Genomic DNA, 21,864 nt, shown 5'->3' on the forward strand with positions numbered 1-21,864 from the left:
CCCACTGGGCAAGAGGGAAAAAATGTTTTTCACCCCTGCCCTAACCACAGTTTAGAGTTCATGTAATACCATACTAAGATTAATTGAAAACAAACAAAAGCATTCAGTCTCCTCATAGCTGAACCTGAGGAGAAGGCAGTCATGTAGATTTAGATAGTTTAGCATCACATCCATGCTACATCCGAAACAGGCCAATATTTAGGTAGAATGAAAATAAATGGAAATAAGACTGTAGTTCTACTTTGCAAAGACTTTCAGGCAATCTTTGAACTCAGAAATTTTGAGTCCTAGTATTAACAAATGTCCTGGGAATGGAATTTTGATTTAAACCAGCATCCATCAAAGTCTTTGAACTATGCAGCACTTACCTTTCTTGTTTGGTCACATCCGTTTCAGATTGAGAAGATTTATTCTTCTGTTTTAAAACATTATGAACACGGACTTTGTAACTTTCAAATTCAGAGGTTACAGCAGTGTATTCTGCCTGCAATGATATTTGAGGGAAGGTTATTTCAGTTTGAAAAACCTAAGCAGCAAAACAAAGTGTTACTTTTGATCCAAATCTGTACATGCACATCCACCCACCCACTTTTTTAAAATAGAGAGAAGACTACATGCTCCTCTTGAGCTTCACAGAATACCTGTCACCTTTCTGGGAATGGCAATAAAGCACACTTTTGTTAAAGAGACAGCATCAACATTATTCATGACTTCAAGATACACGTTTAATATATGACAAAGTACAATGGTATTTTGCAGTCAAAGCGTAACCAACTACTACAAATAACAATTACAATGCAAGCCGGGGTGTAAATCTCACAAGCAAAGCTTTTGCTATGACACATCCAGCCATCATAAGTCAGTCCCTTTTACAGACACATCAATCACACTGCAAGTTATAATTAAATCAGATTCTGAGTCATTCTGTTTTGCAAAAGCAAACAAGAAGATAGATAATTCTACACTAAATTTGAGAATGTGTTGAAGAGCATACAAAAACACTGTCCAAAAGCAGAATATCAACCATATAGCTTTGTGCAGTAAACATACTATCTATGCAAGGTTCTAGCAGTACAAATGTTCTTAGCAATTAATTAAAAACTCTATGTAACTTGATTCCCTACCTGCTCCCCAAAGTATCTTTATGGGAAATAGAACCTACATTACTCCACCTGTTACCAGTACAAATACCAACTTCTGCCACTTCACCTTTCATACAATTATATGAAGTTAAGTTACATATCACTAAATCTAAAAAAAAAAAGCACACATAATGCAGTGCTCAGCATCTGCTACTGTATTCTCCTTGGACACTCCTCTTTTACATGGCATTCAATGGGGAAAGTCTAGCAATCATGGATATACAGTGCCTTGCAAAAGTAACCAGACCCCTGACCAATGTTTGTAAGAAACATAAAAAACAAACATGTTGATTGCATAAGTATTCAACCCCCACACATTAAAATTTGGTAGAACACCTTTCGCTGCAATAACAGCTTTAAGTCTTTGGGGGTAGGTGTGTAGCAGCTTTGCACACAGTGTTGGAGGGACTTTGGCCCATTCTTCTTGGCAGATTCACTCCAGGTCGTTCAGGTTCAGGTTCGTTTTCAAACAGCGTCAGATTCTCAATGGGATCGAGATCAGGACTTTGACTGGGCCACTGTAGGACATTCACCTTCTTGTTCTCGAGGCACTCCAATGTTGCTTTGGCCTTGTGCTTGGGATCACTGTCCTGCTGAAAAGTGAATTTCTTCCCAACCTTCAGTTTTTTAGTAGACTGAAGGAAATTCTCTTGCAGTGTTTCTCTATATTTTGCTCCATCCATTCTTCCTTCAATTTTAACAGGATGCCCAGTCTCTGCTGATGAGAAGCATCCCCACAGCATGATGCTGCCACCACCATACTTCACTGTAGGGGTGGTGTTTCTTGAGGTGTGGGCAGTGTTAGGTATGCGCCACACATAGAGCGTTGAGTTTTTGCCAAAAAGCTCTCTCTTGGTCTCATTTGACCACAAACCGTTTTCTCACATGGCAGCTGGGGCACTCTCATGCTTTCTAGCAAACTCCAGACATGCTTTCAGATGGTACTTTTTGAGTAACTGCTTCTTTCTTGCCACCCCCCTCATACAGGCCAGTGTTATGCAGAGTTCTTGATATGTTTGACTGGTGCACCATTACTCCACTCCCAGCCACTGTAGCTCCTTCCAAGTGATTGTTGGCCTCTCTGTGGCTCCTCTTACAAGTCTCCTTCTTGTTCGAATGCTGAATTGTGAGGGATGGCCTTTTCTTGGCAGTGCCTGGGTGGTGTGATGCAGCTTCCACTTCCTGATTATTGATCCAACTGTGCTCACTGGGATATCCAAACACTTGGATATTATTTTGTAGCCTTTTCCTAATCTGTGCATTTGTATTACATTATCTCTCACTTCTGTAGAATTCTCTTTGGTCTTCATTTCCCTTCAGATCCACAGCCTGACCAATGATCCTTCAACAGTGGGGTTTTTATCCTGACAATGTGCGAGCAACTTTAATGGTTCACAGGTGGAGGCCAATGGTAAGGTAATTGTGTCCTTGATAGGGCAGTTTCTTCCATCTGTGTAAACTGCTTCCACAGCACAGGGGTTGAATACTTATGCAAGCCACATGTTTCAGTTTTTTGTGTTTCTTACAAACATTTCCCAACATAAAACCAATGTCACCTTACAATAATTGATTCTGAGCATCAGGGTTTCAAAATAGAGTATCATACAGAATGAAAATACAATGTACCATTTCTAATTTAGTAGTATGAGAGCATAGGTTAGGGGTCCAATTACTTTTGCAAGGCAGTGTAGTTTAAGGTGCTGAAATAATGTGCTTTGAGCAGCAGCTCATGTCAACAAGCCCTCCGGGTTCTATGAGAGCTGCAGCCTTCAAGCGCTTTGTCATAGAGCAGGGGTAGTTAACCTTATTCATCCCGAGGACTGCATTGACAATTAGCAACCCCCCCTCTAGGGCAGCAGTGGGTGTGTCCACTGTATGAGCGAACACACACACTCACCACATATGGAGATTCACCACAAACAGCATACACACATGCTAGACAGGGAGTCACACAACATTCTTTGCCTCACCTTACACTCATACATATACTCTCTCCTACACAGAATCAGCACTTCCAGCCCTGTCAACCCATGTGCTGGTAACTAGAAACACTGCCTTTTACTCTGCACAGGAGGATATGTGTAGAGTAAAAGGCAACGTTTTGACACCCCCCCACCCCAATCCTGGCCTGAAGAAAAAATGCTACCTTTTACTCTTAAAAGCATACTTTCTGCTCTTTAGTTTTGCTCTCTAAAGATCAGACAGAGTGGATTATCTTCTGATCAGATTTCAGGAGATAAAATTCCTCAGTCTAGCAATCATGGATATATGGCAAAACCAAAAGAGAATCAGGATACCAAACACAATTTTCATCACAGACAATGATAATTCTCCTAGAAGAACTGTGGCCTGCCATGGTGAGCACGCAGCTTTTTGGACTTGCGGTTCATTCTAATATGCATTTCTCTTCACAACCAGCCCCTTTGATATAATGGAGAACTGTTCTTACAGGTGCACAAAGCCAGGCATCTCCATATTATTCATGGTCCAAAACTACTGAATGCCAGGGAGCAATTTGCAACCTCTAAGCAATGTTAAGCTGTTTACTGAACATTTTCTGTCCCATTTGTTAGGATCTGGACTATTTTTTCAGAAAATACCTTTGCTGCACTGCACTCTTCTTGAAGAGTTGCTACTTTCTGCTGATAAGTACTCAGAAGCCTCTGCTGTTGCTCTAGCGAAGTCCGCAGGTGTTCCTGAATTTTGTGTTTTTCTGAGGTTATATCAGCCAACTGAATCTGTAAAAGTACATTCATGGATCAGTAAGATCAGAATTTGGCTGCTGAACCTAATGCTTCTTATTAAAGGAAAAGTTATTGCTACAGAATTTCCCTTTTGAATTGAATGGAGATAAAGAATCTCAAGTTGACAGGATCTGAAGCTTCCAATAACTCTATTGCACAATTGTGGCAGCTCAGGCATACCTATATTTCACTGCCCTTCACAACAAAGTGCTCCATTTACTTAGTGACTACCATTTGGCTGTTGCAAAAGGGAACACTGGGTGGTACCCAGCTAAACAGTTATGCTAGTGCAACAACTTTTGGGCTCCTGCTGGGAGGAAGGGCAGGATATAAATCAAATAACAAATAAATAAATAAAACTTTCCATGGCACATGGAATTTCCCTGCCCTCCCCCTCCCTGCATGCTCCTCCCAAATCAGCTCCAGAAGGTTAGAGGGGGAACCCCCAAAAGTTTAGGGGGTGTGCAGGGAAGAGGAGAAAGCAGGGAAGCCACATTGCAAAGATAAAAGTCATTCCACTAGCAGAATTATTTAGTTGGATACCACCCCCACTGGCTTGTTACTACATTCGCAGCTATGTAAAAACTCAAAAACCGAGCAGTTGGCATGAAATGCTGAATTCAAATGAGGAATTGCAAGTAACTTACGGGCTTTTTAGTTTTATTATTACATTTATATCCCACCTTTCCTGCATGGAGCTCAAGGTAGTGGTAGTGTTCATAGTTCTCCTCCCGATCCATTTTATCCTCACAACAACCCTGTGAGGTAGGTTTGGCTGAGAGGCAGTGACTGGCCCGAGGTCACCCAGCAAACTTTATGGCTGAGTGGGATTTGAACCCTGACCTCCCAGGTCCCAATCTGATACTCTATACTACTATACCATACTGGTTCTTGATATAAAAATGTCTCTACACAGAAAGAGAAACCCCACACACGTTATATGTAAAAATTGTGCGCATCTATTTTGCCAAGGAATTTGTCGTTTGGAATTCCTGCAGCTTCCAAACACACATACACATGGGAAAAGAAACACACACACACAATTTCACATCACAGCATATGTTTTTGTCATACGTGATGTTATACATTTCTCCCTGTGCTCATAAAGGAAAAAACTGAAATGTATATAAATATGACCACAATGCATAGGAGTGTGGCATGTGTGGAGAGAGATGCAGCTTCGCTGTGGCAATTCAATTTTTAAGCTAGTTTTATTTCTAACTATATAATATTTCCTGAAGCTGTCAGACCATCACGCAGTGTTGCACAGGGTGGGGTGCGGCAGTCAGGCTGCAAGCAAGGTGAGGGCGTGAGGGAAGCCAGGATGGTTGGCAGGGGAGGTGGGCAACCGAGCCAAGTGGGGCAATCAGGTGTAGGGCAAGTGAGGCGTCTGTGGGGCAGGCAAATGGGCAGGTGAGTGAGTGAGGCGAGTGGGCTGGTGTGGAGTGAGCAGGCAAGCAGTTGGGGTGAGGGCAGCCAGGGGGTAACTGGCAGCGACACATTGAGCAAGATGCAGCTAAACACCCTAGGTGGGGAGGCGGCCTAGGCAGTGGCACCATTTGTCGAGAGGGAAGTGGTAGTGCAGGGCAGCAGCACAGCGCAGGAACAGGCGAGGTGCGTTAGCAGGCCCATGGCAGCCAGTGCATGCCAACTCCTGGAGGAACTGAGGGGATTATTGCAAGGGGTTGGAAAGGGGAATGGGGTGCCTGGGGGGTGTATTTGTGAGTACGTGTGTGTTTGGAGGTGACTCATGTGAATGTGTATGGGGGGTTGAAAAGCAAAGTGAGCAGGGGGGCAGAACCCCCTAGTGTACTAAAATGAATATATTTTGGAACAATCAAGCACTTTTAGGGACCACACCGACTTCAATAGGAGCTGTAAGCAGATGCTTAACCATCTTCCACTGAAATCAACAGGACTTAAAGGTGCTTAATTTTGGCTGAATCATGCCCACTAAGTGGTATCCACACTTTCTCTATTCTCAGTCTTTAAATTTATCCTGGAAGTTGGGAAGGAACTGGTAACAACACCCAGATCCTAAAATTATTTAAGGTATACCTAACTACTCAAAAGTAAGCCCCACCAAGTTCAATGGGGCTTACACTCAAGAAACTGGGTATAAGATTGCATCCTTACTTGGGAAGCTTTATTGATTTCAATTTATTTGTAAATAAATAAGAGCCAAATGTAGTAATTCAAGGAGATAGCACATATGTTGATAACTGATTACAGTTATAATTTTTAACATGTATCTTCAGCTACCATTCTGGGGAGGTATAGTACTGTGTATATCATTGCTCTGGAAAAAAAATCCTTGCCTTATAAACCTCAACTTGCTGTTGACTTGCTTCCAATTCTCCTTTTAAAGATGCCTGAAGTCTCAGAAGTTCATTTTCCTGTAAAATAAGAGCATACTGAATAATTTAACATTATACTGTAGAACAGAGAAGTGAAGCTACATCATTACAATGTTGTCAGAAGAAAACTAGGCAGAACAAATGATGAAAGTTTGAAGACTTACTGCTTGCTTTGAGTCGGCCAACTCTTTTTTCGTTTTCACCAGTAGTTGTTTGATCTTAGTGTTTTTCCCCTCATACTGTTGTACAGAACTCTGAAATGATTCTAATGAATAAAATATACATTAAGGATAATTTAATGAGAAAGTAAGAAGCAGAAATTTTATAGTTTATGAAAATTCTGAATAAAATGTTTTTATAATTTCAGATTTTCTGTAAGTTTAGAAAACCTTTTGCTCCTTCTTTTCAACATTTTACTCTAATTAAAATTATGCTAGAATGTTACAAAAGATGACTTACATTTTCATTTTAAAATACTATTTCTGGATAGGAAAAGTTCTAAATCCAACTAAAAATGTAGACATCCTTTTAAAAACATATAGTAAATAACTAGCCATAAAGAAGGATTTATCATAGACCACAGATGTGAAAAAAGATTCCTAAGGGTCACTGCTTTTCCAGCCAACAGGACTTTAAATATTTGTGAAGTGGTGTTTATTATTAGATTTGTACATACCATGGCATTTTCTTAATCTTTCTAACGAAATAAATTTATTGGAAAGTTATTCTTATTTGCTGAACTGAGGCCACTGAGCTCGATTTGGAGAATGCATCAATTTAACAGCTTCTCTATTACTCTGAAGTATACATATAAAACCCTCTTATTGAACTGAAACTTACATAAAACCTCCTTTAGACACAAGAAGTTTAGAGATAATGTGCTACTCACTGATTTCTTCCTGTAGAGTCTCTTGCTTCTGCTTCTGAATTTTAATCTCTTGCTCTAGGTCTTCAATTCTGCTGCTTTTGTCAGTAATCTTTTGATTAAGTTCTTTTACAAAGCGCTCATAATCAGCTATTTCCATGTCCATCATTGTACTCTTTTGTGCATCCTGTAAATACGAAAGTTCAACTTATAACATCTGCAAGATTACCACTGTTATTGCCTGGTCCAGTAGACCTACTATTTCTGTTTAACTACTGCCAAGCATTTTTTCTTTAGTAAAGTTTACCATGCCACGTTTTACCCAACTAAAAGATAACAAACAGAACCATAAATTGCTTGGGGCCAAAAGGTGTCTCTGAGAGCGGAAAGGTACTTTTGCTTGTGTAAGGCAGCCCTGCTGAATTCTTAAACTGTTGGAATAATAATATTTAATTAATACCCACTGAACTGAGAGGGAAAAGCCACTAAGGCAGCCTTTCTCAACCAGTGTGCCTCCAGATGTTGTTGGACCACAACTCCCATCAGCCTCAGCCAGCACTGCCAATGGTCAGGAAAGATGGGTGTTGCGGTACAACATCTGGAGGCACACTGGTTGGGAAAGGCTGCACTAAGGTGTTAAGGAATAGGGGCTTGGTGGCCTTCCTGAGTTGTAACAAGTAATTGTGGATGTTGTTAAGTAAGGACCTTATAGCTGTGTCTGTCTTCCTTGGAATAAGACAAATAACCTACTCTGCAACAAAAATGTTCCCGTGTGCCCCATCCCACGCTGCTCCAGAGGGTCCTTTAACCTTTAAGAGAGACTTTGGGAGGCTGTAATGGAGGAAAAAGCCAGGAGAGCACCATGATGCAAGCTCTTCTCTGGATTCAACATTCTGAGTCAAAAGATGGCAAATATGTCCACAGAAGCAAAAAAAACAAACGATATTGGGCAAATAATATAAATCACTAGTCTACCTTCTTTGCCAGCTCCAGCTCTTCGAGAACTTTCTGAAGATGCTTCTTTTCTTTCTGAAATTGTGTCTGAAGTTCTTCAACTTCTTTTACAGCATTAGTGTGGTCCTGCAGAAACAGTTATAAGTGCTCTTCATTTAGAAAAAACTACTTTATTTTATTTTCTGCACTCATATCAGTGTTATTTACCTTTATCCTTTGTTCTTTTAGAAGTTTTTCAGCTTCGAGTTCTTTTTCAACTTTTGATTTGGCTCTCTGTGCTTCTAAGAGCTGGGTTTCTAGTAGCTTAGTGTTAGTTTGCAAAGTCTGAATACGAGTCAAGAGGTCTTCATTAGCAGAATGCCACTGGTCTTGCTAAAATGATATTAGCAACATTAACAGAGTTAGGATGGGAAATATTCAGCTGCTACACCATTTAGCACACTGGAGATTCTAAAAGGGCTTTTAATTGCTTTATTGCTGAATTTAGTCCTAGAGGGAGAGTTAGTTCATGTTTTTGCTAAACAAAGAGAAGTACAATAACTCTCTTATCCAAACAAAATATTTACAGAACTGCTTTATTTTAGAATACATATGGAGGGGGGGATCACCTAACACAACTTACCTCTCTCCTAAAAAAAAAAAGAAATCTGTGCTACCTTTAAAAGGTGTTAAATACTATCTAAATAATTTTTTGATGAAATTCTTAATCCGAAAGTCAAAGCCTATATCCCTCTGTTATAATGTAATGTCAAATTTCCTCAGACTTTTTCCTCCTTTATATCTCTAAGTATTTTTTAATCCTTTTGACCAACAGCAAGAGATGCCTCCAAATGTTCTGGGCTGATGCAAATCCCACAACCCTGTTAAACCACTCCCCACAGCTGTTCCACCCCAACTCCTATTCACAGAAGCCCCTCCTATCAGCTACGATAGTGAAACAGAGCGTTCATGTTGAGAGGCAGAATTACTCTGAATAAAAAAATGGTGGGAGGATGCTATTGCCCTCAAGCCCTGCAGGGGATGCTATTGCCCTCAAGCCCTGCAGCAGGCTTCCCAAAGGCATTTGGCTCTCACTGTTGGAAATAATACTGAACTAGAAGACAAGTGAGTTGCTCAAGATCATAAACTGAGGTCCAAGCCCAAATACCAAATTTCATTTTCTAGCTTCAAACTTCCCACTTTCCTCCAACTAATTCCTTCATTTGCTTCCCAATCCTAGCCCAAACTAAGAACAAATCCCACTTGTATGCATTTTATATAAGCAGCACCTGTTGAATAGAGTTCTCCAGTTTTCTTGTAAGATCATCTATTTGATGTTCAAAATTATGAGCTCGCTCTTTTTCAGAATCCAGCTGTTCTGCTTGCTTGTCAAACTCTATTAAAAGATTCTTGGAACACATACATATCATCTTAAGCTTTTATTTAATATATAGAAGCCTATAACATGATATATGCATATGCAGCAATATATATATCCTTCTTTGTTATTATAACACCAGGGAATAGACCTATTTCCTCCCATGCAAATAATTTTATTTTCTGGATACCCATCAGAAAGATCTGCACTGTTATGCCATTTTAAAGGGTTTAGAATGCATCTTAGATGAGGGAATTAAAGTCTACATTATGTTTATCTCCATGTCATGAACGTAGGCTGATTTAACCAGCAGCCCTTCTTCAGCATCTCCACTGAAACTTTAGCATCTCCACTGAAACTATCTTGAAAGTTGCCTTTGAACACAGAATCGTACGGCTTTAAAAACAAGCAAAATGGGAGAAGAGTTGCTACTTAGTTTTTGGATAAAGAGCTGGTCAAACACTCCCAATCAAACATTTACACACATGCCATATCAACCAACTTAACATAAAGCTCTGCTAAAATGTCAGACGTTGGTCTACTAAATGTATAAAGCTACTACAGATTATCTGTTGGAAGTGAAGGATGGAGATGACTGGTTTTTATCACTGTTAATAGTTTTGTTCAGAAGCTAAAAGATTTTTTGGGGAAATAACAGTAATACTTAATATTCTACAAGTAAATGTACTGTTTGATCCAAAAGTTTATTTAGTAACGTATTTTAAAGATGCCCTTCCAAATAAAGAGAATCAACTAAGTAATACAGTTAACAACAGTGTGTCTTACATATGCCAAATATTGTAACCAAAAGAAGATGCCATTAATTTTGAGAATGGTAAATTTTGAGAATTTTGAGAGTTGGTCTACCTAAGCAAAATTATGTGAATCTTGTGCATCAAACAAGATGAATGTGAACAAAATCCAAGCAGGATTTATAATTATATCTAACAGTTAAGTTTTGAAAGGTGGAGATACTTGAATACTAATAATTAAAAAAACCACAAGCAAAATGTTGCCAGTAATAAAAGTACAAAAGCATGCGGAGACTGACATCTGAGTCAATTCACAGTTACTATATAATGGGAAAACTGATCTATACTTGAGTCCTTGTCTTTCCCTCTGTTTTTTCCATTCTGTTAGGATGAATGGGGTTAGGGACACAAGGCCATGCCATTTCTCAACGGTCCCACTTTAAAAAAAAACTTTGATGTATCCCACAGACTCTAGGAGTTTTGTGCAATTCTCAAAGAAATTAAAACAAAAAAGTAAAAAAAATGGTAAAAGAGATGATCTAAGTGGCAGAACAGCAAAACACCTGCTTAGAAAAGTCTACACTAACAAAGTTCTTCAGCAGCATTTTTTTGGCACAGCACAATCCACTACAAACACAGCACCCACTTAAAATTCCCCAGCAGCTTAAATGCAGATGCTTGGAAACAACAGTGGGATAAGCCAAGTTGTCCAAGTGTTTCAAGTACACCAAGCAGCCATGAAGATAAAACATATGTACTTTACCTTATAGCTCTCTGCTCCCTGAATGATGTCTCCCATTGACGTAGATAGCTGCTCTCTCTCTGACTGCAGTATCTTCAGTTCTTCTCTAAGTGACTGAACCTAAGTGCAAAGACAGATAAACGCTTGCTACTCACAACAGTGACTGGATTCAAAGATAACCTTCGGTGAATGAAAAAGGAGGTATTTTTTGCTGAATCTCCTGCCTCCTGTAACCTTACACACACCACCTTCTACCGTGTCCCCTTTACAGTAATGTTCACAGAATGCAGGGGAGCCAAGACTCAAGAATGCTCCATTCTTTGAGCTCATAGAACTTTGAATTTGAGCCATTTTAAAAAAATACATCTGTATCCCAATTAATCAAAAAGTCTCACAAGTGGTCCCAACTTTAAATCTATCTACCTATCTTGCATGAAAACAAAGGACTACAAGCCTGGCTTCAGCAATGAAATGCCACTTTGAATAGAAATACTGACTCCAAAAAATCATCAGATTCGCATATGGGAGTTTACGTCAGATTCGCATATGACTAGAAAGCAGACATTGAGACTGCCAGTCTATAGTTCCTTAATTTCTGAATGTGTTGCATGGGTTGTATAGTCAAACCAGTACTCTTCATAGCTCTTAATGGCTACAAAGAAGATTAGAAAAAGAAATGATAGCTAAGGTATATAGAACTCAGGTAATTTATGGCTTTAAAAAAAAGCTTCTTGAGTTGTCCCGTAACTACAAAGGAAGCCAATGCAGAAAGTTTAAGGTACTGATATAGTGTGCTTTGAGCAGCAACTCATGTCAGCCAGCCCGCTGGGTTCTGTAAGAGCTACAGCCTTCAAGCTCTTTGTCATAGAGTAGGGGTGGTTCACCTTATTCAGCCTGAGCACTGCACTGATAGTCAGCCACCCCCCCCCCCAGGGCAATACAGCAGCAGTGGGTGTGGCCACTGTATGAGCACATTCACTCACCACAAACAGCACACATGCATGCTAGACTGGCAGTCGCATAACATTCTTTGCCTCACCTTACACTCACACATACAGTGCCTTGCAAAAGTAGTCAGACCCCTGACCAATGCTCACATATTACTAAATTACAAATGGTACATTGTAATTCCGTTCTGTATGACATTTTGAAACACTGAAACTCAAAATAAATTGTTGTAAGGTGATGTTGGTTTTATGTTGGGAAATGTTTGTAAGAAACATAAAAAACTGAAACATGTGTAAATATTCAACCCCTGTGCTGTGGAAGCTCCCAGTTTACACAGATGAAAGAAACTGCCCTATCGATGACACAATTACCTTACCATTGGCTCCCATCTGCGAACCATTAAAGTTGCTGTCACACTGTCAAGATAAAAACCCCACTGTTGAAGGATCATTGGTCAGGCTGTGGATCTGAAGGAAAATGAAGACCAAAGAGCATTCTACAGAAGTGAGAGATAATGTAATACAAATTCATAGATTAGGAAAAGGCTACAAAATAATATCCAAGTGTTTGGATATCCCAGTGAGCACAGTTGGATCAATAATCAGGAAGTGGAAGCTGCATCACAACACACAGGCACTGCCAAGAAACAGCATCCCTCAAAACTCAGCATTTAAACAAGAAGGAGACTTGTGAGAGGAGGCACAGAGAGGCCAAAAAGTACCATCTGAAAGCATGTCTGGAGTTTGCTAGAAAGCATGGGAGTGCCCCAGCTGCAATGTGGGAAAACGGTTTGTGGTCAAATGAGACCAAGAGAGAGCTTTTTGGCAAAAACTCAACGCTCTATGTGTGGCGCATACCTAACACTGCCCACACCTCAAGAAACACCACCCCTACAGTGAAATATGGTGGTGGCAGCATCATGCTGTGGGGATGCTTCTCATCAGCAGAGACTGGGCATCCTGTTAAAATTGAAGGAAGAATGGATGGAGCAAAATATAGAGAAACACTGCAAGAGAATTTCCTTCAGTCTACTAAAAAACTGAAGGTTGGGAAGAAATTCACTTTTCAGCAGGACAGTGATCCCAAGCACAAGGCCAAAGCAACATTGGAGTGCCTCGAGAACAAGAAGGTGAATGTCCTACAGTGGCCCAGTCAAAGTCCTGATCTCGATCCCATTGAGAATCTGTGACGCTGTTTGAAAACGAACCTGAACCTGAACGACCTGGAGTGAATCTGCCAAGAAGAATGGGCCAAAGTCCCTCCAACACTGTGTGCAAAGCTGCTACACACCTACCCCCAAAGACTTAAAGCTGTTATTGCAGCGAAAGGTGTTCTACCAAATTTTATTGTGTGGGGGTTGAATACTTATGCAAGCAACATGTTTCAGTTTTTTATGTTTCTTACAAACATTTCCCAAAATAAAACCAATGTCACCTTACAATAATTGATTTTGAGTTTCAGGGTTTCAAAATAAAGTATCATACAGAACTAAATTACCATGTACCATTTGTAATTCAGTAATATGTGAGCATTGGTCAGGGGTCCGAGTATTTTTTGCAAGGCACAGTATACTCTCACCGACACAGAATCAGCACTTCCAGCCCTGTCAACCCATGTGCTGGTGTAACTAGAAACACTGCCTTTTACTCTGCACAGGAGGATATGTGTAGAGTAAAAGGCAACATTTTGACCCACCCCCACTCCAGTCCTGGGTTGAAGAAAAAATGCTACCTTTTACTGTTAAAAGCATACTGTCTGCTCTTTAGTTTTGCTCTCTAAAGATCAGACAAAGTGGATTATCTTCTGATCAGATCTCAGGAGATAAAATCCCACAGATCAGGAGATAAAATCCTACAGATCAGGAGATAGTGGAAGCAGGTGGGCCATCTCCTGTGGCTTGGCAGAACAGATATGGCTCACAGGTCACCCTTGCCATAGAGAAAGAACAGCAAACCTAACCTTCATTGCAAGTTCTCTTTCAATGGAGAACTGTATAGACAAGAAACTCCAAATACATGAATTGTACTGGCTTCCAAACACGAATATTTACTGCAAAAGACATGCCAATTTCACAGAATAGAGTCAGAGTTTCTCTTCATATAAGTATCACCATACAGAAAAAAATGACACATGTGAAATGGCCATTAGTGAACAGCAGAGACTGAAACTTCTCATGGAATGCTGGATCTACTTGTTCTGGTTTCAAGAGCCACAATAATCATAACTTCCATCTCCTCAGGCTCATATGCATCCAATTCTTTAATGTAGGCAGATATTGCCCAAACTGACACTTAAGGCTATGGTCAGATGAGAAAAAGACCTCAAAGTGTCAGCAACGCACTAACCATCACAACTGAGAAAACTCTAGAACCACCCTACTATAGAAGCAACAAAAAAGCAGACCTAAAAGGACCAATATGGTCCCTATATCTCACGATGAATGGTACAAAATATATTTAACTCAATTCCAGTTACCTCTTTCCTACTAGAATCCAACTCTTTCCTTAATTTCACAGCAACAGCTTTAATTTTATTTAATTTTTCTTCCTTCTCTTTCAGCTGTTTTTCCAAATTCACTAAATGAACAAACAAAATCTATTTTAAAATGTGAAGGCAAAAAACTTTCTGCAAAACAAAATAACCACTTTATTAAGTATTTGCTTCACTGGGCAGTATCCAACTAACTCATTCCGTCAGCGCAATGGATCTTCCTTCCCTCTCCCACCAGCATATCCCCTAAATCTATTCTGGGGTTTCCCCAACCCTCCGAAGCAGATGTGGGGTGGGAGTGGGGCACACACAGGAAGGGGAATTTCTGTTACACAAGTGAAAACCCTTGCATTGACAGAACAAATTAGTTGGATACCACCCGTTATTTATACATTGCAAGGTAAAATTAAGATATTCATACATATGTAAAAGCCAAGTTGTATTCTGTACCATACTTAACACCTATTGTAATGTTCAATTTCAGTTTCAAAATGGCCTGACCATCCTTCTGGGAGGAAAAGCAAGGTATTAATTAATGTCTTATACTAAATTCATATTTCTATCTACTGGAGTGGAATTGGACTAAAAACATCCTCCTGAGAATTAGCCACATAAGTCTTTCACAAAAAGTTGATAAAAGAACAACTGTGGCACCTTGAATACTAACTTATTTGTTGTGGTTTGAGATTTCATATGTCAGCAAACATCAGATCCATGATTTATAACAATAATGGTCATTTCCAAATAAGGAGCATGCAATAAAAATATGTATATGTATTAAAAAATTTCCTTTATATAAAAAACCAGAATGGCTCAAGATGCATTATGTCTGCATTAAAAGTTACTCTTCACTATACTTACTTTCTTAGACTCCTAACTGGAAGGGATCAAGAAAATGATTAACTGCCATGCTTGAAGCATCATCCATCAGTTCAGACTCCTTGTGAAGACTTTTTTTTTGCTCAGGCTTTCCTTGACTCATAAGATGGACCCTGTTATTACTAGATTTCCATTTTGATGTCTGTATTTTTGTATACTGCTTAGAGATGTTAACTATTATCTATTTTAGAAATGCTTTTCAGTAATAATTTTAAATGATCATATTCCATTTCTCAAAGAAGGATCTTCTTACACATCCACTCCATATGAATAAATCCACACGCTAAAAAATGTTCTTTCTGCTTTTTAAAATGAAAGCTATAAGTTTCAGGATTAGAAAGGAGCCTGGGAGTGAAGACTTTGCAGATTAAACACCGTATTTTGCTTTTATCAGAGCAGTGTATTTCCAGAAAAAACATCTTATTTAGGTTGCAGATTTGTGAGATGTGCCAGAAACAAACATTAAATATTGAATAATCATTTACAAAGCAAAACTGGTAAAAAAATTACCTATTTCTTCTGTTTCTGATAATTGTTGGTCATCTTTAGCAGAAGACTCCTCCACAGAAGCCTGCATTGTAAACAAAATAAATGAGATGGGCAGCTCGATCCTATCTCTGAATGCAGCTTGTGTGAAGCAAGAGAGACAGAGCTTGTGCTGGAAACGTCTAAGAAGCGCTCACTGATGCATAGGTTCTCTCCAACACTAGGGCAGTAACACAGATTACCTGCTGTTGCTTGGCAGCTGGGGGGGGGAGGCACTGACAGAGGTAGAACAAGTGTATCTGTGGTCGCATTGTGACATCACTTACAGCTGTGAGCCTGATCCTATAATCTGTTTTGCTCCATGGGAAAGTGTAACACTAGACTCCTAGTGTTAACAGTGGGTGGTATTACCAAATAATTGTGCAGGTGCAGGAATTACCACTGGCACAGTGGGACTTTCCCCCCTCTCCTCACCCTGCACCATCCCAAAATCTGCTCCTCCAGAACAGATTTAAGGGGTGCACTGGGAGGAGAAGAGGGGGAAAATGTTCTGTTACACAAGGAGAAATCCTTGCACTGACAAAAACGTTTGTCTTAGCACTATGCTGAATGCAACCCAGAGTTTCCCTGCATCTGCTATTTGTTTCTATAGCATATTAAGAAAAGCAGATAAAACTATTAAAATGACAGCAAGGATTCCAATAAGAACAATACCACTTTAACATATAAAATAAATGTATTTTCTAAATTAATAACAGCATCATTAACTTGTGAAGGCTGTTTCTATTCAATCTCTTTTAAGACCAGCTATTTAATTAATGTATTTATTTGTGATATTTCTAGGCTGCCCTATAACCAAAATGCTCGGAACAACAGGTTTCCTCTTGATCAGATGAGGATACAGCAACCTGGAACATTATAAACTTGTAAAATCCATTTTGCTTTGTTGCATTATCAACTCTTAAGAGCTTTGAAATGAAGAATACTGGCTTGAAGACCCCAGCCCACATTCATCTTCCACAACTTTGGGGAGGGATATCTTTGGAATCAATAAGAATGTAAGTCATTTTACCACTGACCACTTGAGCAACTTTTAGTACAATCTTTTAAAATCTTAAGTGGCATTCAAAGAAAGGACTAAATGAAAAGCCACTCTCAAGAAGAGTTATTGTGATTTTAAGATCACAAATCAATTCTTTAAACCCAGACTTCAATCCTATACATGCTTATTTGGAGATTAAGGAAGAATTCACACTTGTTTCTTACGAACAGCAGATGAGAAGAAAAACCACTGTTTGTACCCCTTCAGACTGCAGAAGGTGAAATTCATGTTTGATTGCTCCTTCATACAGAAAAATACCCTGCACACAGAAAACTGGCATGTCAGGTGAAAAGGTCAGGCTAGGAACGGGCCAGGGAACTGAAAATGGCTGCAGATCCCTGGCACACGTTCATTCCATCTTTATAGACATGCAGCTCCCCTTCATACTTTACTGCATGTACCGTAACAAAGTTATGTAGGCAGTAGACCTGAACTACCATGCAAAGAGTGAAATTGGTCCTGATAAAACTCACAAGAGATTTGAGGAGTTCAAGTTATGTTGTGTTTCATTTGCGCATAAGCACAAAAGATTGTGACCAAAACATTGTTAACAATTCCCAATACTTTCCCAACTTCAGTTCTACAAAGTCTTGGGAGACACATTTGAGTACTTCGAGAACAAAGCCTAACCTTTAGCAACGAAAACTCAGCTTGCACACTTCTCAGTTCAGCTTCTTTTTGCTCTACAGTTATGCTTAGGTTTTTCCGCTCCTCTTCCCATTTTTTTTCTTGTACTTTTAGTTTGCTTTCACAGAGTGCATGCTTTTCAGAAATATCTTCCATACGAACTAGAAGATCTTGGTTCTCATTCCTGACTTTGTCACTGGCATGTTTTAACTCCTGAATATCTAGCTGCAGGGCTTCTTTTTCAGAAAGAGCCCCTTCCAACTCTTCTCTTAAAAGGCATTTTTCTTTTTCATAATCTTCCGACAGAGATCTGAGCTCCATACAATGAGCAGCATTTTCTTCCTGGACCCTCTGCATCCCCTGCCGTAGAAGAATATTTTCATCCTTCTGTGAAGTTAGGCTTTGTACCTCTTGCTTCATTTTCACCAAGAATTCATTTGCAGCTTGCAGCAGACCAGTTACATCATCTCCTTCATTTTCTTCTAGAAATCTGGAGCCCATCTGCTCAAGGAGGCCACGCAGCTGACCGATGACAAGAGATCTGAAGGCCTTTTCCTCCTGAATTATCTTAGTCAAATGCTCTTTTTCTTCATAGGCTGTTTGCAGTTTCATTTCTAAGCCATCTGCTTTCGTTTTAGACACAAGCCAGTCCCCCTTTTCAGATGCAATGCTTTCCAGTGCTCTACGATCTTGGTCTCTTTCTTCCTTTATTTTGTTATTTTCACCATGTAGACTGTCTAATTCAGATGACAGATGCACTCTATCTTGCTGAAGAACTTCAATCTGTTGTTCAAACTCCTTCAGCTTTTGCTGGTTCTCTTCTTGTTCCACTTCCAGCTTCTCCATTAACTCCTTTACCTGTCGCTCCAATTCACAGTTGCAAAGGCCGAGAGCCTCAACCTGCTGCTGAAGTTCCACAACCATCGCTTGCTCCACTTGGCATTTTCCCTGAAGGTTTTCTATTTTTTCAGCAGAGCATTTAATTTTGTCAAGGAGGCTATCATTCTGTGATGAAAGCTCACTCTCCTTCTCTTCCAGTTCTTTCACTGCAGCCTCTCTTTGATGAAGAGAAGTAACAAGCTTCTCATTCTCCTCCTGAAGTCTCCCTGTTTTATGCCTCAGTTCTTCCACCTCCTCTATTTTGGAGGAAAGCTGTTCTGCCTCTTCCCGGAGACGATTCACAGTCTCAAGGAGAACATCCTTTTCGTTGAAAGCAGCTCTAAGCTTTTTCTGTAATTCATCAACATCAGAAGCCTGCTGCTGCTTCATAAATTCAAATTCTCTGCTTATCTTCCCAGCTGATTCCCCCAATTCAGTTTGTAAGGTTTCCAGTGTTTCTCGCAAGTTCTCATAACTAGTAAAAGCTTCTTCTTTCTCCTGTAAGTGCTTTTTACATTGTTCTTTAAGTTCCTCTACCTCAAGAGCCCATGACTGATTTTCTTTCTCTGAACTTAACAATACTGTTTGTTGACACTCACATATTTCTCTTTTATGCTTTTCTACCAGCTCTTGAATTTCTAGGCTATTTTCTTTTACAGTCTTCTTGTGTCGTTCTCTTATTGCCTGAAGCTCTGATTTTAGTTTTTCAATTACACCACAGTGATCCTCTTTGACAAGCTGCAGTTCATTAACCTTGAACTCCAAATCTTCCTTTTCATGGAAGTATTCATCCTTTGCATGCTGGATTTCCATTTCCAGTTTCATCTTAACATTATTCATATAGGTTAATTCATCTCGCAGTATACTGTGTTGAGATTCCAGTTCTTTTAAAGCAATCTCTAAACACCTGGCCTTTTCTGCCATTTCCATTTCCAACTGTACATTTCTAGTCTCTAGGTTTTCATCTTTAGTTAACGTTTGCCTTATGTATTCCAATTCACATTCATACTTCTCTTTACAAGCACGTAATTCATCCTGCATGTCTTTCTCTTTTATCCTGTATTGCTCTATTAAGTTCTGCTTTAACTGCTCTACCTTATTTTGCTCCTCTTCACATACTTTAGCAGAGGCTTCAAGCTGTTGCATTAACTCTGACACCTCTTCTTGGCGAGTAGTCTTCAGTTTGCCTAGTTCTTCATCTAATCTATCCATTTCACTTTGGTAACACTGAGAATTACTCTCAATAACATCTTTCAGTTTGGCAATTTCCTCCTTATCCTCACTGGAAGCTTCCAACTGCTTCTTCAAATTCAAGATTTGCTCCTCATAGACGGTCTTAGTTTGATGGACCTCTTCCTTTAGCCTTTTAATTTCTTCATCCTTATTACTAAGGCACTCAAGATGTTCTGTGAGTTGCTCTTGTTTTCTCTGTTCTGCATGCAGTTCCTTTTGCAGCACGGCCACAGCTTCACCATTTTTGGACTGTGCCATTACCATTTCATTTTTAAGACTCTCAATTTCTTTCAGGTAGTCAGTGTTCAACTGTGCAAACTTCTCCTGCAATTCTTGTTCCTTAGCGAGAGCAGCCTAATGATAAAAGATACCGATCAGTGTCAAATATATGTATTTTAAACAATTACTGTCTACATCAATTAAATATCAATCAAATACAAATCTACCCAATACTCATCCTCACTCCCCAACCACATCTTACAAAGGGAACAATCTAAGAACAGACAAAAAATAGAAATGTGTAGGAAATCTAACTTAAACAACTATATGTGATATCTTAACTGAAATGCATACCAGAAAAAGCAGCAGAATGCATTTTATTTAAATCCTAAATTGTTTTTGAAGACATACTTCAGAGAGATTTCTAAAATGCGACTGAGAGGACAGAAGATAGCACAATGTATTAGAAAGCTGGCAAGAATAATTAAAACTTAGAAGTGTTTCAATTGTTGTATGTTTCTTTGAATAACACTTGTGCCATCACACTAGTCTAAGCATTAGCAACTGCATTTCTCAAAAACAAAATGTTTAAAGCAATTTTCCATAAAAGGCTGAGGGATTAAAAGTCTTGCTGCAACAGACCACTGACCTGGGACTTATGCTTTCACTGTAGGAGTAGGAGAGATTATGCCTTCCACGTGGTACTGGACTACAACTCCCTGACCAGTGGACATGGTGGCTGGGGCTGATGGGATTTGTAGTCCAGCAACATCCGGAGGACACCACATCAGCAACTCCAGGTCTATTTAATATCCCTTCCCACAGAGTTCACACATACCTGTTGAGCTTATCTGTTTTAAGAACAGGGAAAGCAGCATTATATGACAAGCTTGCAAAATTTGGTGAGAACACAAAGGGATTAAAGGTAGGAAAAGCTTTCTTTGACAGAAACATATTCAATAAGCTAGAATTAATGGGTTTTTTTACATTTACTGCACAAATGGAGTACCTCTGCTTCTTGTTGTCTTGTCACATTTTCTTTTTTCAGAGCTAGACATTGTTGCTGGATTTCGGCCTTTTCCAGAAGAACAGCATCCAACCTCTCTGTGAGAACCTAATTTTAAGGATAGAGAGAAGTATCCACTTTACTACAAACAAACTCAACAAAAACATAAGGGGGATTACAGTCCTTAAAAATACTGAAAGACATCTAGCATTTTCCTTGACATTTGTTTCCTGTGCCACAGGAAAAGTGGAGGCAGGAAGTATTATAATCACACTCACTTGGCCGACTTACTGCCTGCTTCAACTCCAAACCCAGAATCATGGGCTTCATTCTCAGGCCCCATTTACATTAAATCCATACAGAGATATTCACTCTAATGTTAATTATAATTTCTTTCTCTGCAAATCACCCTTAGATAGTCAGCTTTGCTAAATAAATCAGGACCTGATTGGGGGTACGCTCATGGCTTTGGCTGGGGCAACTCTGAGACTGCCAATAAGCCTGTGAAATCTAGCAACAACACTGGATGAAAACACATCCTATATCCTATACACAACATGGCTAACTCAACTACGGTAAATGACTTCTCCTTTATCTGAAGCTTAATCAATGACCTTCACACCTGCTAATATATTGCACTAATATAGGGGAGAGGAAGGGGCATTGGAATGAAGTATAACAATCCTGTTACTGCTTATGGGCTGTGTTTGAACTTAATGCTAAGGTTGTGAGGATGAGCATCAGACTCATCAACTCTCCCTCTCCTCAGGCATGGGCTGTGAGATGTAAAGCTTTCACCACCATTTTCAACTAACCGCATTTTAGTGCTATGTCCAAACTCAAAACTGTGGCTAATCTTAACCATGGTTTAATGAAATAAGCCAACTTCAAACAGTTAGGGTTCTAGCTGAGCAATAAACTATGGCTAACTAAAATGGATGTGAAAGCTTCTGACCTCCTTTACATGGGATGGGAGCACACAGACTCCAGGTCTATAAATGTAATGCTAAACCATAGTGAAAGCTTATGTTTGAAGCAGACTTTCAAATTTAAAACCAACAACAGATTCTCCCTATCGTTAA

The 21,864-nt window shown here is 39.5% G+C and overlaps 1 protein-coding gene across 1 annotated transcript in view; it reads right to left on the minus strand.

Moving 5' to 3' along the window:
• Positions 1 to 21,864, minus strand: part of GCC2 (GRIP and coiled-coil domain containing 2) — a 36,987-nt gene that overhangs the window by 9,574 nt on the left and 5,549 nt on the right. Inside the window, exons 5-17 of the mRNA XM_061626763.1 lie at positions 20,786 to 20,890; positions 17,449 to 19,911; positions 15,741 to 15,801; positions 14,337 to 14,437; positions 10,935 to 11,033; positions 9,331 to 9,450; positions 8,270 to 8,434; positions 8,084 to 8,188; positions 7,133 to 7,295; positions 6,408 to 6,508; positions 6,205 to 6,282; positions 3,743 to 3,880; positions 369 to 484 (exon numbers count right to left, since the gene is read on the minus strand). Of these exons, the coding sequence (XP_061482747.1) occupies positions 369 to 484; positions 3,743 to 3,880; positions 6,205 to 6,282; positions 6,408 to 6,508; positions 7,133 to 7,295; positions 8,084 to 8,188; positions 8,270 to 8,434; positions 9,331 to 9,450; positions 10,935 to 11,033; positions 14,337 to 14,437; positions 15,741 to 15,801; positions 17,449 to 19,911; positions 20,786 to 20,890 (3,815 nt within the window). The remainder of the gene's footprint in view (positions 1 to 368; positions 485 to 3,742; positions 3,881 to 6,204; positions 6,283 to 6,407; positions 6,509 to 7,132; positions 7,296 to 8,083; positions 8,189 to 8,269; positions 8,435 to 9,330; positions 9,451 to 10,934; positions 11,034 to 14,336; positions 14,438 to 15,740; positions 15,802 to 17,448; positions 19,912 to 20,785; positions 20,891 to 21,864) is intronic.

This window comes from Rhineura floridana, chromosome 5, assembly GCF_030035675.1.
Source record: "Rhineura floridana isolate rRhiFlo1 chromosome 5, rRhiFlo1.hap2, whole genome shotgun sequence".
In the NCBI taxonomy this organism is placed as follows: domain Eukaryota; kingdom Metazoa; phylum Chordata; class Lepidosauria; order Squamata; family Rhineuridae; genus Rhineura; species Rhineura floridana.